Below are 15,407 nucleotides of genomic sequence, written 5' to 3'. Positions count from 1 at the left end.
CGAGTGAAGAAGTTTCCCCTCATCTCAGTCCTAAATAGCTTACCCCTTATCCTTAAGACTGTGACCTCTGGTTCTGGACTTCCCCAACATCGGGAACATTTTTCCTGCATCTAACCTGTCCAATCCTGTCAGAATTTTATATGTTTCTATGAGATCCCCTCTCATTCTTCTAAATTCCAGTGAATATAAACCTAGTCGATCCAGTCTTTCTTCATATGTCAGTCCTGCCATCCGGGGATCAGTCTGGTGAACCTTCGCTGCACTCCCTCAATAGAAAGAATGTCCTTCCTCAGATTAGGAGACCAAAACTGCACACAAAACTCAAGGTGTGGTCTCACCTGTACAACTGCAGTAAGACCTCCCTGCTCCTATACTCAAATCCCCTCGCTATGAAGGCCAGCATACCATTTGCTTTCTTTACTGTCTGCTGTACCTGCATGCCTTCCTTCAATGACTGATGAACCATGACACCCAGATCTCGTTGCACCTCCCCTTTTACGAATCCGTCACCATTCAGATAATAATCTGCCTTCCTGTTTTTGCCACCAAAGTGGATAACCTCACACTTATTCACATTATACTGCATCTGCCATGCATTTGCCCATTCACCTAACCTGTCCAAGTCACCCTGCAGCCACCTAGCATCCTCCTCGCAGCTCGCACTGCCAGCCAGCTAAGTGTCATCTGCAAACTTGGAGATATTACATTCAATTCCTTCGTCTAAATCATTAATATATATTGTAAATACCTTAAATCAGCATAGTTTATGTCTTGTCATTGTTGTCCAATAGAAATCACTGAATAGCCACAGGAGTGGCTACGGCGACAACATTTTAACTACGTACACCAATCTTAGTAGAAAAGCATTTTACACATAAAACAGGATTTCACGTACTTACATAACAAACATCTACTATCATGCAGTGCCAAATTTTGCAGTCTTTTTCTTTCACCAAAGTTTGGAATTCTGACCTGAATTTTATCAGACATGGCACATCTTAGTGCAGCTTCTAAGCTTTGTCCAGCAGTTACAAGCAGTGCTTTGACCTCATCATAGTGATTGCTGAGAATGTTGACTCACACAACGAGACACACTAGACCCACCCCTGCTCTCCATGTAGAACACAGTTGGATGCCGCTTGACCTTTGCCATGAAGTGCCCTGTTGCAGCTACTGGTTATTGATTGGGCTTGCTTTCTTCTACTAGCCTGGAGTGGTTGGTTGAGCTGACAATGATGACAGCTGCCCTCTCCATAAAATTTGCTAGTGTTTCAATGGTGCTGAAGTTTGGTATTTTCACCTGCATTACTCACCATTTTAACAGCCAATAAGCAGTAACCAAGAAAGTAAAGCGCACAGAACAATCAAAAAACACTCACTAGTGTCAGCTGTTTGCCTCAGAGTCAGAAGGTTGTGGGTTCAAATCCCACTCCAGGGGCTTGAGCACATAAATCAAGGCTGACACTCCAGTGCAGTGCTGAGGGAATGCTGCACTGTCGGAGGTGCCGTCTTTCGGATGAAACGTTAAACTGAGGCCCCGCCTGCCCTCTCAGGTGGACATAAAAGATTCCATAGCGCTATTTCGAAGAAGAGCAAGGGAGTTATCCCCAATGTCCTGGCTAATATTTATCCCACAATCAACATAACAAAAACAGTTTATTTGGTCATTATCACATTGCTGTTTGTGGGAGCTTGCTGTGCGCAAATTGGCTGCCCCGTTTCCCACATTACAACAGTGACTTAATTGACTGTAAAGCGCTTTGAGATGTCCGGTGGTCGTGAAAGGCGCTATATAAATGTAAGTCTTGCTTTTTTTTCTTTCACACACGCTGCTTTTCATCTTATCATTTTACCTAAACGCATAAAAAGGTTCAAATACACACGTATACATCATGCGAATATCCATATTGAGATCACATGCCCAACGGTTTTTATTGCTCATTTTTTAGTTACCAATCAAAAATGCAATTAGCCACATCTGGATTCCCAATTAGCCATGCGTGGTTAGTGGCTAATGTACTGACAACATTGTTTTAAGTAACCATCAATGACTCAATTCCATTGTATTTTCCTCTGCAACTCACCACTATAATGAGGAAGAAGTATAGTCCCCAGGGCCACTATTTATAACCCAGTGTCTACTACAATCTGATATTATTGTAAAGCTTTATTTTTGTATTTTTGTTTGTTTGGCTCCATTTCCTACACACTTTCAACACCGAAGCTAAAAGTGGAACCATAGTTAGGGGGGAACCTCCCCTATATTTAGAACAATTAAACAAAAACATATTTTTGTGCTAACTCACCCACTGACACCAGTTCATTAAGTATGTTGAGGATATTCAGTGTAGTCTGTAGGTCATGAGTGTTCTGAAAGAAGACAAAGTATTTTTTCTTTACCATCAGTCAAAGGAATATTACTGTGCATGAGCAGTTTCAATCTTTTAAACCAGTTATCTGACGAATGCTATAAAAGACCAATATATCACAGGCAAGACATTATTTCATTTCACTGCAATGTTCCCTCAGGAAAGCACCAATTTAGTTTTTTTTAAAAAGGAACTAAAATATATATTTTATAATTCACCTTTATTTTGTGGAGAATTGCTTCAAGCCAAGATATTAGATCACCACCTGATTGTCTCCGCCACATTAGTTAAACTGAATATATAAGTTGACAGCACAAATGCATTCTACTTATATTTAGATAATTTAATCCATTTCTCCAGTGTGTAACAATATAGAGATGTTTGTATACCAAAAATATACACTAGAGCCATTAAGATCATAAATAAATTAGGCAATTACGAGGACGTGATTTGGCACACCAGGATGTACGACAATAAATCTCATGAATCTCTACACTTAGTGTGTGTGGTACAATTTGCTGTGCAAGTATACCAATTTTGCATAAAAAGCATCCGGAGGCAGTGATAATAGTAGTTTCTGAACAGACTTGAATGACAACAAATCACTCACCAGAACCAATCAACTATCCAGCAATAATAAACTTAAAACGTTTGTAACCATCATAGATTCTGCAACTGTTCCGGCAAAACTAAAAAAACCGAAAACTGAAATAGACAGGAGTGCAAAGACAAATCTCAAGTTCCTTGCGACTCGGAGGGTAATTTTCCAAGATGTGCTGACAGTCCATTTGCTGAGGTCCATTGCCACCAGCTTGTACTCTAAACAATGTGATTACATTTCTATTTTGTATTAACACGTCAGACTTTTTTTCTACATTTTCTAGCATTCCCTTAACTTCATAGCAGCATTTCTGATGCAGAATAACGACCAATTCTAAATTAAACAAAGTACAACTAGGGTTTTATAAGCTACCTGCATGTCACAATTTAGGTTAATTTAAAACATTTCACTTTTGCGGAAATTGACAATACTTTAAGGAAAAAATATTACAGAGGTATGGGGGAAAGAGCAGGGGAGTGGGATTAATGGAATAGTTCTACCAAAGAGCTGGCACTGACATCATGGGCCGAATGGCCGCCTTCTGTCCTGCATCATTCTGTGATTCTACCATCACCTGGTTTATGCTTAGTGCCTCCCCACAACTACTGCTGTGCAAAGCCTAAAATAGCAGCAAGCCTTTTAGTCTGTTCATTCATTCATCGGCAGTCCCTCGAAACGAGAATGACTTGCTTCCACGCCAAAAAAGGATGAGTTCACAGGTATTTCAATGAAATACCTAATATTCCAGGTCCTGAACTACATAGTGTTGGGTGGAAGATGCCGGTGCGTGGATTTTGTTAATGTGCGGTGGCCGTTGCATACCAGCCACCACATGGGCTTGACAGAACTAAGTCTTGGTCCAGTGGCAAGGATTAACCAAGTCGTCTCTAGTCTGTTAGTGTGCTAGCGTCTACCCTAAAAGTGTCAGGCTAACTGGTTAGTGCTCTTGCTTCAGACAAAAGGTTGTGGATTGAAGCCGCACTCTACAATTTGTGTACACAATCTGGGCTGACATGTCAGTACTGAGTGAGCCATACATTGTCATTTGAAGAAGAGCAATGAGTTCTCCCAGTGGCCTGACAAATATACTTCCTTCAAACACCACCAAAAAATCAGAGAAAATTCTCTAGCCCTACCATATCTAATCAAGGGTGGGTGGTGGGCAAGCAGGCAACTGACGTAAGGAGGTGACTCCATAAACATCCCCATCCTGAAATATGGTGGAGCCCAGCATGTGAGTGCAAGAGACAAGTCCATGTAAACCATGGCACAACTATTGCTATGTTCCTCATGATCAGCAGGAAAATATATGAGGGGAGGAACAGGTCGCAGAAGTAGGGTGCAACACTGCAATGGAGGAATTTGAAGAGGATAAAGGTTTTATATTGGATGAACTGGGGGAGGGAGAGACAGTATGGGTCAGAAAGGAAAGGAATGTAAAGCATCTGGGACTCGGAGGGAGGAGTGGAGCAGACAACTAAATTTTGGAATAGTTGGGAATTTATAAGGGAATGATGGAAGGCCAGCAAGGAAAGCAATAGAGTAATCAAGTCTGGAGGTGACGATGGTGAATAACGGTTCTCCAGCAGGGGGCTGAGGTAAGGATGATAATGGGCAATGTTGATTAGTGGAAGTGATCAATATTGGTGATGGAAGGAATATGGAACATGAAGCTCACCTCAAGTTTAACCATGATGTCATGGTTGTACATAGTTTTGTTCAGCCTGAGCAAAGAGTCAAGGCAGTGGATAGCATCAATGGAGAGGGTGCGGAGTTTATGGCAGGGTACAAAAATAATGGCCCTGAATTTGAGGTTGGTACCACGGCGTACTCTCAGCGTACGCCATCATAACCGCCTTTGAAATTGACCCGAGGTTCGGGATTTCTGCATGCGCTAAATCCCGAACTTGTGATCTGTCAGGGTCCAACTCTACATCGGCTATGCTGCATGTTTCACCTACCCATTGAAATCAACGTGCTGGCGAAAAGATGGGCTAATTGCCCACCTACTGCGCATTAATTACCCTCAACATTTTTAAAGCTGGTGCAAACAGGTGCAGGAATCTGTCGCACAGCATGGGGGGGATGGGAAAACTGTATTCATTTTGAGCTAGGTTTATGCTACAGCCCATGAAATGCATCCTAATCGAGCTTTATGGTTTTAAGGACAACTTCAGTAAAAAGTATCAAGAATTTTCAGTGATTGATCGAATCCTATTAATAGTAAAATCTTGGTTTGTGTATTAAATACTATTGTAACAATCAAAATGTATTATTAAAATAGAATTTCTGGCTGCTAAATGATTTAAAATGAGTTTTTTAATTAAATAGTCAGCAATTTAAAAGCCGAAGCCTGATATCAAATCGTTTAATATATCAAAACAAATGCGAATCGAATAAAAATGCTTAAGCAATCTTTTGGAAAGTGGAGTGGGAATAGTAAAAATAAAACAAGGTCAGCTGCTTAGATGGACTTTCTGTCCCATCGGAGATTTATGTTTCCTGATTTATGCCTAAGGGTCAGGAAGTGAAAGGATCCATGGGCCACTACGTTGCACACAACTCTGCAGCGTATGAAAGCAATTTCTCTCTTGGGGCTTCGCACGAGCTAAGTGAAGTTGTTCAAATGTCAGCGGCATACCCCTTAACTACGCTGCTGACTGCAAATTCTGGGCCAATAGCTTCAGTCTTCCCCATGTTCAGCTGAAAGAAGATATCACACATCTGGGGCCTGATGACAGACAGAGAATCTAACTGCACCAAAATAATCATGGGATCGAGAAGTGGCAGAAAGGTAGATGTGGCTGTCATCAGCATGCATGGAAGCTGACCCCATGCCATGCAGATGGGGTCACAAAAAGCAGCATATAAATAATGTATAACAAAGATACATTCTTCAGATAATGCTGCAGGCGAGAGAGGAGAAGCCATTGTTGGAGATGCACTACCCATGACAGATAGGAATGGAACAATGAAAAGACAGTCCCATGGAGTTGGACAGATTTGGAGGAGGATGGCACAGGCAACCAGATCAAATGATGCATAGAGATAGAAGTCAGCAGAAGGGATAACCCACCATGGTTAGTCATAAAGAATGTCATCTGTGACTTTGGCTAGGGTCATTTCACTCATCTGAGAAGTGTGGAAGCTGAACTAAAGGGACATGAACAGAAAGCTTTCAGATAAGTGGGAGAATTTTCAGGAGAAATACAGGGTGTTGTAAACAAACTATTCACACACCCATATAAAACTGAGAAAAAAAATACTGAAACTGCATTTTCCACAGCACAGATTGCATTTAATAGCGAGGGAGAAGTATAGAATTGGCACTTCGTTGAGGGAATTAACAGATTTTTGAGCTCCTCAACTGTTCTTTATCAAAGTATAGTTCCAGGACGAGTTGTTTCTGTCCTCCCCACTCTGAATATCAGATCAGTTGGATCACTTCTTATTCAGGTGTACTCGACTCAGACTTTTCATTCTAAATGTACTCGCCTCACAGGGATTGGGTTCTGTCACTCTAAAGATGCACAACAGATAAGTTAAAAGTTTCTAAGCTTAAAAAATGCTTTCATTCAGATAGTTTGCCAGCCCTTTTTCCCAGCTGCAGATCCCCACTGAAACTGCCCACCACAACACTGATGAAACTCCCCAACAGAGGCCCAGAAGCCCATTTCCCATATGTTAATGACCCCGAGACTGGAAATAGGCTCAATGGGGCACCACTAGGCCAGGCTGAAATCTCACCACACCAAAATGCATCCCAATTGGGGGGGGGGGGCGGTGGAGAGAGTAGGATGGAATGCCTAAGCCCCAAAATCTACTCCACTTTATTCTGGCACTTGTGATGAACCAGCAATTCAAAAACAAAACAGTAATGTCTACCCCAATTAGTTTTGATACATAAATGGAAGTCCTATTAAATATTTAATTGACAAATAATCAGAGGCCAAATAAGTTTCTGTTTTCTCCACAAATTAGTTGAAAGTCAGCCTAGTACTGTTCTCTGCAGCCACAACCGGGAGTTCCGAAGGTCGTGTTGCCTGCCTGGTGCCAGGGTTAAAGACATCTCCTCGCGGCTGGAGAGGAACTGGTACTGGGAAGGGAAGGATCCAGTTGTCATGGTCCATGTAGGAACAACGACATAGGTAGAACAAGGAATGAGATTCTGCTGAGAGAGTTTGAGGAGTTATGGTCTAACTAGGGCAGTAGGACAGGGCTTTAAACTAATGAAGGGGGATCGGAGGATTTAGGAAAGAGTGAATTTAAAAACAGCAAGAGAAATGTCAAGGCTCTAGAGCAGAGCAGAGATTTGGGTAAAAATAAGCAGAGTGAATCAGGAAGGTAGAGAGAGAGGAACAAAGGTAATTGGGCATCAGTGACTAAGGTGACATCAGGGAAAAATAGAAAAAAGTAAAAGCTAAAGGCACTATATCTAAATGCGCGAAGCATTCGCAATAAAATAGATGAATTAATAACGCAGATTGAAATTAATAGATTTGATTTAATAACCATTATGAAGACGTTGTTGCAAGGTGACCAAGGTTGGAAACTAAATATTCCAGGATACTTAACTTTTAGAAGAGATAGGTAAAATGGAAAAGGAGGGGTAGCTCTGATAATAAAGGATGGGATAAAGACAGTAGAAAGGATCTTAGCTCCAAAAATCAAGAAGTAGAATCAATTTTGGTGGAGCTAAGAAACAACAAGGGAAAGAAAATATTGGTGGGAGTTGTTTATAGGCGCCCAAACAGTAGTTGTAATGTAGGGCAGAGTATAAATCAGGAAATTAGAGGTGCATGTAACAAAGGTAATACAGTAATCATGGAGGACTTTAATCGACAGATAAACCGCACAAACCAAATTTTCAGTAATAGTGTGGAAGACAAGTTCATGGAATGTGTACAAGATAGTTTTCTAGATCAGTATGTTGAGGAACCAAGTAGGGAACAGGCTATTTTAGATCTAATATTGTGCAATGTGAAAGGGTTAATAATCTTGTAGTAAAGGGGCCCTTAGGGAAGAGTGACCATAATATGATAGGATTTTACATTAAGTTTGAAAGTGATTTAGTTAAATCCAAAACTAGAGTCTTAAATCTAAACAAAGCAATCTACGTCAGTATGAGGAGCGAGTTGGCTAAGGTAGACTGGGAAACAACATTAAAAGATATGACGGTAGACAAGCAATGGCTAGCATTTAAAGAATTAATACATAAATTACAACAAATATATATTCCTTTAAGGCACAAAAACCCCACAGGAAAAGTGGTCCAACCATGGTTAACAAGAGAAGTTAAAGATAGTATTAGATCAAAGAAAGAGGCTTACAATGTTGTCAAGAAAAGCAGTAAGCCTGAGGATTGGGAGGATTTCAGAAAAGGAGGACCAAGAAATTGATAAAGAAAGGGAAAATAGAATATGAGAGTAAACTAGCAAGAGACATAAAAATAGACTGTAAAAGGTTCTGTAGGAATGTAAAAAGGAAAAGATTAGCAAAAGTAAATGTGGGTCCCTTACAGGCTGAGACAGGAGAAATTATAATGGTAAATCAGGAAATGGCAGGGAAATTAAACAAATACTTTGTGTCTGTCTTCATGGAAGAAGATGCAAAAAATCTCCCAGAAATAGCAGAGAACCAAGGATGAAGCGAGAATGAGGAACTGAAAGAAATTAGTATAAGTAAAAAAAAAAGTACTGGAGAAATTAATGGGATTGAAAGCCGATAAATCCTGTGGAGCTGATGGCCTACATCCTAGTGTTTTGAAAGAGGTGGCTATAGAGATCGTGGATGCATTAATAGTCATCTTCCAAAATTCCATAGATTCTAGAACAGTTCCTGTGGATTGGAAGGTGGCAAATGTAACACCACTATTTAAGAAAGGAGGGAGAGAGAAAACTGGGAACTATAGACCAGTTAGCCTGGCATCAGTAGTGGGGAAAATGTTAGAATCTATTATTAAGAATGTGGTAACATAACACTTAGAAAAGAATAATAGGATTGGGCAGAGTCAACACGGATTTATGAAGGGGAAATCTGTTTTTTGAGATTGTAACTAGCAGAATAGATAAGGGGGAACCAGTGGATGTGGTGTATTTGGATTTTTAGAAGGCATTTGATAAGGTGCCACACAAGAGGTTATTATATAAAATTAGGGCTCATGAGATTCAGGGTAATATACTAGCATGGATTGAGGATTGGTTAACGGACAGAAAACAGAGAGTAGGAATAAACAGGTCATTTTCGGGTTGGCAGATTGTAACTAGTGGGGTACCTAGGATCAGTGTTTGGGCATCAGTGATTCACAATCTATATCAATGATTTAGATGAGGGGACCAAATGTAATATGTCCAAGTTTACTGATGATACAAAGCTAGGTGGGAATGTAAGTTGTGAGGAGGATGCAAAGAGGTTTCAAGGGGATATAGACAGGCGAAGTGAGTGGGCAAGATCATGGCAAATGGAATATAATGTGGCTAAATGTGAAGTTATCCACTTTGGTAGGAAAAATAGAAAAGCAGAGTATTTTTTAAATGGTGAAAGATTGGGAAGTGTTGGTGTTCAGAGGGACCTGGGTGTCCTTGTGCATGAATCAATGAAAGTTAACATGCAAGTGCAGCAAGCAATTAAGAAAGCAAATGGTATGTTGGTCTTTATTACAAGAAGATTTGAGTACAAGAGTAAAGATGTCTTACTGCAATTATATTGGGTCCTGGTGAGGCCGCACCTGGAGTATTGTGTACCGTTTTGGTCTCCTTACCTAAGGAAGGATATACTTGCCACAGAGAGTGTGCAACGAAGGTTCACCAGACTGATTCCTGAGATGAGGGGATTGTCCTATGAGGAGAGATTGAGTAGACTAGGCCTTTATTCTCTGGAGTTTAGAAGAATGAGAGGTGATCTCACTGAAACATACAAAATTCTTACAGGGCTCGACAGGGTAGAAGCAGGGAGGATCTTTCCCTGGCTGGGGAGTCAGTGTCTCAGAATAAGGGATCGGCCATTTAGGACTGAGATGAGGAGAAATTTCTTCACTCAGAGGGTGGTGAATCTTTGGAATTCTTTACCTCAGAGGGCTGTGGAGGTTCAGTCATTGATCATATTCAAGACAGAGATCGATAGATTTTTGGATATTAAGGGAATCAAATGATATGGAATATGTGGATAGTGCAGCAAAGTGGAGTTGAGGTAGAAGATCAGACATGATTTTATTGAATGTCGGAGCAAGCTCGAGAGGCTGAGTGCCTTACTCCTACTCCTGCTCCTATTTCTTATGTTCTTATGAAAGTATTGAATATAGCAAAGTTACTGTAACTTTCCTTTTTGAAGATAGAATATTGTCTGTTTTTTTTCTGGAGCAGTATACATCGTCAGGGGGCCCTAGTGTAACAAGCTTGAATCTAGCAGCTTGCGTACTTCGGGAGCCAAGATTTGTCCCATTTCAGGATGTAAATAGGTTGAATTTCAAGGGTTTTCTCCTGATCTCGTGCTGTAATTTTAGGAAGAATCCTCAGAGAAAGAGCATAAACTTCCATTTATGCCCTCATTCTAGGGTTTCTGTTGTTCTTTCACCGAAGTTATGACAGGAGACCCTCCACCCACCCACACTGAAATTTTATCCCAAAGTTTTTCGGAACAAGTCAAACCTTTCCTATAACAATGAAGTATAGTTTCTTCTGCAGACTAGTTAGGGATCCAGAATGAAGAATGTTGCATGAGTGTATTTTCACTTGCTGGAGTTACAATAAAGATCTTGAGTCAATCACAAGTCAATATTCCCTTTGTCACATGTATTCGAATCAATCATCACCGTGCCCGAGAAACGCTTCACGGCAATAAAATGCTTCAACAAGTTGGAGAGAAGCGAGAAAGGCAGCTAGTTGCCAGGAATGCATGTCGCTGATCCATAAGAGAATGTACTGTTCTGAACAAGTACTAAAGATCCATCCTATTTACAAGTTAAAGGAAACTTGGGAAAGTAGGACCGTTGTTCCTTCATTTCTAGTCTGTGGTAAAGAAAGCAGTGATTATAACCCTTTGGAGGCTTGGGCCCAAATGTTTTCCCTTGCTGAACCAAAAGGGAGTGTTTGGACAGCCAGTTTTGTTCAGTGGGCCGAGACATAAAACAGTTGTACCTATTGGCAGAGACAGATGTTACACAATTAAATATTCCCTTGGAAAACCTTGCGTTATAGTTCATCTGGGACTTTTCTGGGATTCCTACAAATACTGAAGATAACAGCTATATAATGCACAGCTTTTTCCTGGCTTGCACCAGATAGTCATCCAGTTAGGATCCCACAACAAAACAGAAATTATTTTTCTAGTGAACGGATATATTTTCAGATCCCCAGAGCAGCGCTTTGTTCCAGTAGCCCGGAGCCCAAAGTGGCTTCCCCTTTTGAGTAAATAGATCTGTGCATGGAAAAAGTATTAGATAAACTACAATTACTTTGTTAAAAGAACTTCTTTTTTTAGGTTGATATATTTTCCCTTTCCCTAATGGAAATAAAAATAACTTTTTTCTGAAAACCTTCAAAGCTTACTATACAGTATCTCTCCTGCTTATGCGATTACTATGAATATGCCATCTCTGTAGGGTACAGGAAAGGAAATTACTGATGGGGTGAAACATTCTAGTCTTTCAGTAAAAGATTCCTATGAGCTATTGATTATTAACCATGGTATTTGGAGGAAAAAAGAAAAAATGGCTTTTACCTCAAGTGTTGACAATATTACTTCCATTCCCGTTGAACCCTTGGCAGTTATATCTTTCTTCGTTCTTTCTGCAGATTCAAATCAATCATTAAATAATGAAAAACAACTGAAAATGTAACTACAATAGCAATGGTATTTAACTTTAATTTCTTACACACTATGATATAAACAAATAATTCTGCGTGTACCTAGGAATTCGTTTCTGCATTAAATGTACCCCGATTTGAATTATTTTATGCAGCAATTTATTGTTGTTGGTGAGTTTAGCTTAAAGAAATTGGCCCACAAATTCCAGCCTCCCCGGATCCATACGGAGAGTGCACAGACCCGGGAAGGCATCGCAAGAGTCAGATTTCAGCACAAAATGCGCATGCGCTGAAAACTGGCTTTTCCGATCTGTCAAGCTCCAGCTTGGCAGATTCTCCGCATCTCGGGAGCGAGGACATTTGCATGGGCAAGATTGCGGTATTTACCTGTAACTTGCCCAGTAAATGTCCTCAAAACTCTTGCGCCTGATAAAAGCAGGTGCATAGCCTATTTTTACAGGCGTAAGAGTTTTAAAACACACTTAAAACATAACATTTTTTAAATAGCTGCCCAATACGTTAAATTTATTTTAAACTATAATTAAAAAAAAATGTTAAACTCGGGAAAAAATTTTTTCTCTAAGATAAGACTCATTGGATAAGCTGGGTTTGTTCTCACTGGAACATAGGAGGTTGAGAGGAGACCTCATTTTGAGGTGTACAAAATATTGAGGGGCCTGGATATAGTGGATAGCAAGGGTCTATGTCCATTGGTGGAGGGGTCTATTACGAGGGGACATAGTTTTAAGGTGGTTGGTGGAAGGTTTAGAGGGGATTTGGGGGAGGGGGGGGGGCTTCTTTACGCAGAGGGTTGTAGGGATCTGGAACACTCTGCCTTGAAGAGCGGTGATGTAGTTCACCACATTTAAGAAATGATTGGATGGGCACTTAAAGTGCCGTAACCTGCAGGGTTATGGACCTAGAGCTGGCAATTGGGATTAAACTGGATAACCTCTTGTTGGCCGGCGCAGATATGATGATAAGCAGGGAATAGAATACGGCTCGAGTAATCTCCTGGATTAGTTTCGATCGTCTGGTTGGGTCGGAGAGGAATTTTGCCAGATTTTTTTTTTCCCCAAATTGGTATGGGTTTTTAATATGGTTTTTGCCTCTCCCAGGAGATCACATGGCTCCGGTTGAGGTGAAGTGTAGAATGTTTCAGTGTAAGGAGTGTTGCAGTTGTGTGGGGCGGACTGGTTGGGTTGGGTGCTCTTTGTCGGAAAGGTAGTGTTCATAGGTTTATATGTAACCTGTACAGTAGACACCTCAAGTTGCTGCAGAAATATCACTAACGATGTCTCCGTAAGATCCTACAAATCCCGAGGGGACAGGCGCACCAATATCAGCGTCCTCATTCAGGCTAACATCCCCAGCATTGAAGCACTGACCACACTCAATCAGCTCCGCTGGGCAGGCCAAATAGTCCGCATGCCAGACACAAGACTCCCAAAGCAAGTGCTCTACTCGGAGCTCCTTCACGGCAAACGAGCCAAAGGTGGGCAGCGGAAACGCTACAAGGACACCCTCAAAGCCTCCCTGATAAAGTGCGACATCCCCACTGACACCTGGGCGTCCCTAGCCCAAGGCCGCCCTAAGTGGAGGAAGTGCATCCAAGAGGGCACTGAGCACCTCGAGTCTCAACACCGAGAGCATGCAGAAATCAAGCGCAGACAGCGGAAAGAGCGAGCGACAAACCAGTCCCACCCACTCCTTCCCTCAATGACTATCTGTCCCACCTGTGACAGAGTCTGTGACTCTCGTATTGGACTGGTCAGCCACCAGAGAACTCACTTCAGGAGTGGAAGCAAGACTTCCTCGATTCCGAGGGACTGCCTATGATGATGATGATGATATGTAACCTTTAGGGCTGCTGACCGAGGGCTATGTGGTTCTTTGTCGGCCGGCACGGGCACGATGGGCCGAAATGGCCTCCTTCTGCACTGTAAATTTCTATGTTTCTATATTTATTAACTTTCATTTCAATTATTTTTAATTATGTGAGGGGTGTTTTTTATTTTTTATTTGATGTTATTGTGTTTAGGTTTTTTTCTCAATTAATAGCAATGAGAACGCATAGATAGTGAGTTCCCATTGCTTTTAATTGAGAATGTTTTACCTAATTAGTTGAGCAGTCACATGTGACTGCATCTTCTGCATGGGATCCTGGAGGACGGAGGCGGGCTTCGCAGCGCGGGAAGAGAAGGACTCCCCACCAGAATTCCACGCTCCTCCGGGACCACCAGGTACTTCCGTAAAAATTCTCCGGTCGGAGGCGTTCGTCAGAAAGAAGACTCCGACTGGAATTTCAGGGCCATTCATTTTCATTTATTAACAAAATATCAACACTAGACACAAAATATGATTTTCTGGTGTTGATATTTTGTTAATAAATGAAAAAGAATTTCTTCAAGCTAAACTCACCAATAATAAGTTGCTGCATGGAAAGCAGTGACTGCAGTTTTGCATTTAAACAAAATAACAAAAATTCTGATACTCTGACTGATCTTAGTTGTGAATTCAATTATAGTTCTTGCTAAAAGAGGACTATATTTCGCATTCCTTGCCTTTAAGCAAAGAGCATAATCTAGATTAAGGATTACTGAGAACACTACCTGGATTGATCACATACTACAGAATGTAAAAGCAATAACTTGCGAAACATTACAATTGTCAATCAAAAAAAACCTATATATGCGGTAAGATAACAGTGAGGCTATCAGCACTCACCATTATTATAGAGTAAATCGGACACCATACTCTGGCGACTGCAAATGCGCAGTTAAACACGAAGTCCAGATGTTGCTGTCCAATTTGCCCTACTCCTCCACAAGCTTCACTACACTGGTACCTCGCCAATAGACTTGGCATTGAAACACATGCAAGGGTGCAAAGTTGAGGTACTCACCCACTAAACATGCCAGAAAAAGTTAGGGCTTGTGAAGTGAATTTTTAACAATGTGATAAGTCTGAATTACTGCCAAAGCACCTCTATGGCATTGAAAATTAACTTTTACAAGTATGGAGTCTCATTCCTTCAGATTTAAATTGTTGAAGATTTTTTTTCAATTAACTAATTTTTTTACATTTTTACTTTGTCTCTTATCTCCCTCTCTTAATCGCATCTTTATTTTCCTATTTCACTTTCTGTACATGATTTTACATTGATTTAAATGTTCTAACTTACACTTTGTGGTTTAGACTCTGCATGACTCAGTGAGGATTCTTAAATCCGATTGGTTGAAGAGTCATGCTGTTGTTTGCTCTGTTCAAACAGATCCCAGAATCTCTGTGAAGGACACCGCGCTGTTTCAAATGTCCGATGACCATAAACTGCTGCTTAAACCATGTTCAATCATCATTTATAACCAGTAAATCACCTGTGGTATTGTTCTTGATGAGTTAGAGGATTCACGGTTTTATGATAACATGAACGTTTGTGTCATGTAGTGCAGAACATCAGGGCCACAGATTTACAATGACTGAATAAGCAGAACAATTCCAGCTTCTATAGTCTCTCCATATGACAAGTGTACCAATTCTAATGTTTTATAAATATGCTTCTGCTACACCAAGTTTTAGTTCTATAGGCACAAAAAGATCTACTGAAATTTAGCACTAAAAGTTAAGTGTAAC

The 15,407-nt window shown here is 40.8% G+C and overlaps 1 protein-coding gene across 10 annotated transcripts in view; it reads right to left on the bottom strand.

Annotated features, from left to right (window-relative positions):
• Positions 1–15,407, bottom strand: part of agtpbp1 (ATP/GTP binding carboxypeptidase 1) — a 492,848-nt gene that overhangs the window by 323,105 nt on the left and 154,336 nt on the right. For all 10 annotated transcript variants that reach the window (XM_070882177.1, XM_070882142.1, XM_070882161.1 and 7 more), the window contains 2 exons: positions 11,689–11,756; positions 2,307–2,370 (listed from right to left, as the gene is read on the bottom strand). In XM_070882177.1, the coding sequence (XP_070738278.1) occupies positions 2,307–2,370; positions 11,689–11,756 (132 nt within the window). The remainder of the gene's footprint in view (positions 1–2,306; positions 2,371–11,688; positions 11,757–15,407) is intronic.

This window comes from Pristiophorus japonicus, chromosome 1 (assembly GCF_044704955.1).
Source record: "Pristiophorus japonicus isolate sPriJap1 chromosome 1, sPriJap1.hap1, whole genome shotgun sequence".
NCBI lineage: Eukaryota > Metazoa > Chordata > Chondrichthyes > Pristiophoridae > Pristiophorus > Pristiophorus japonicus.
Note: the sequence above shows the minus strand (reverse complement) of the source record. Positions and strands in the feature narration are given on the sequence as shown.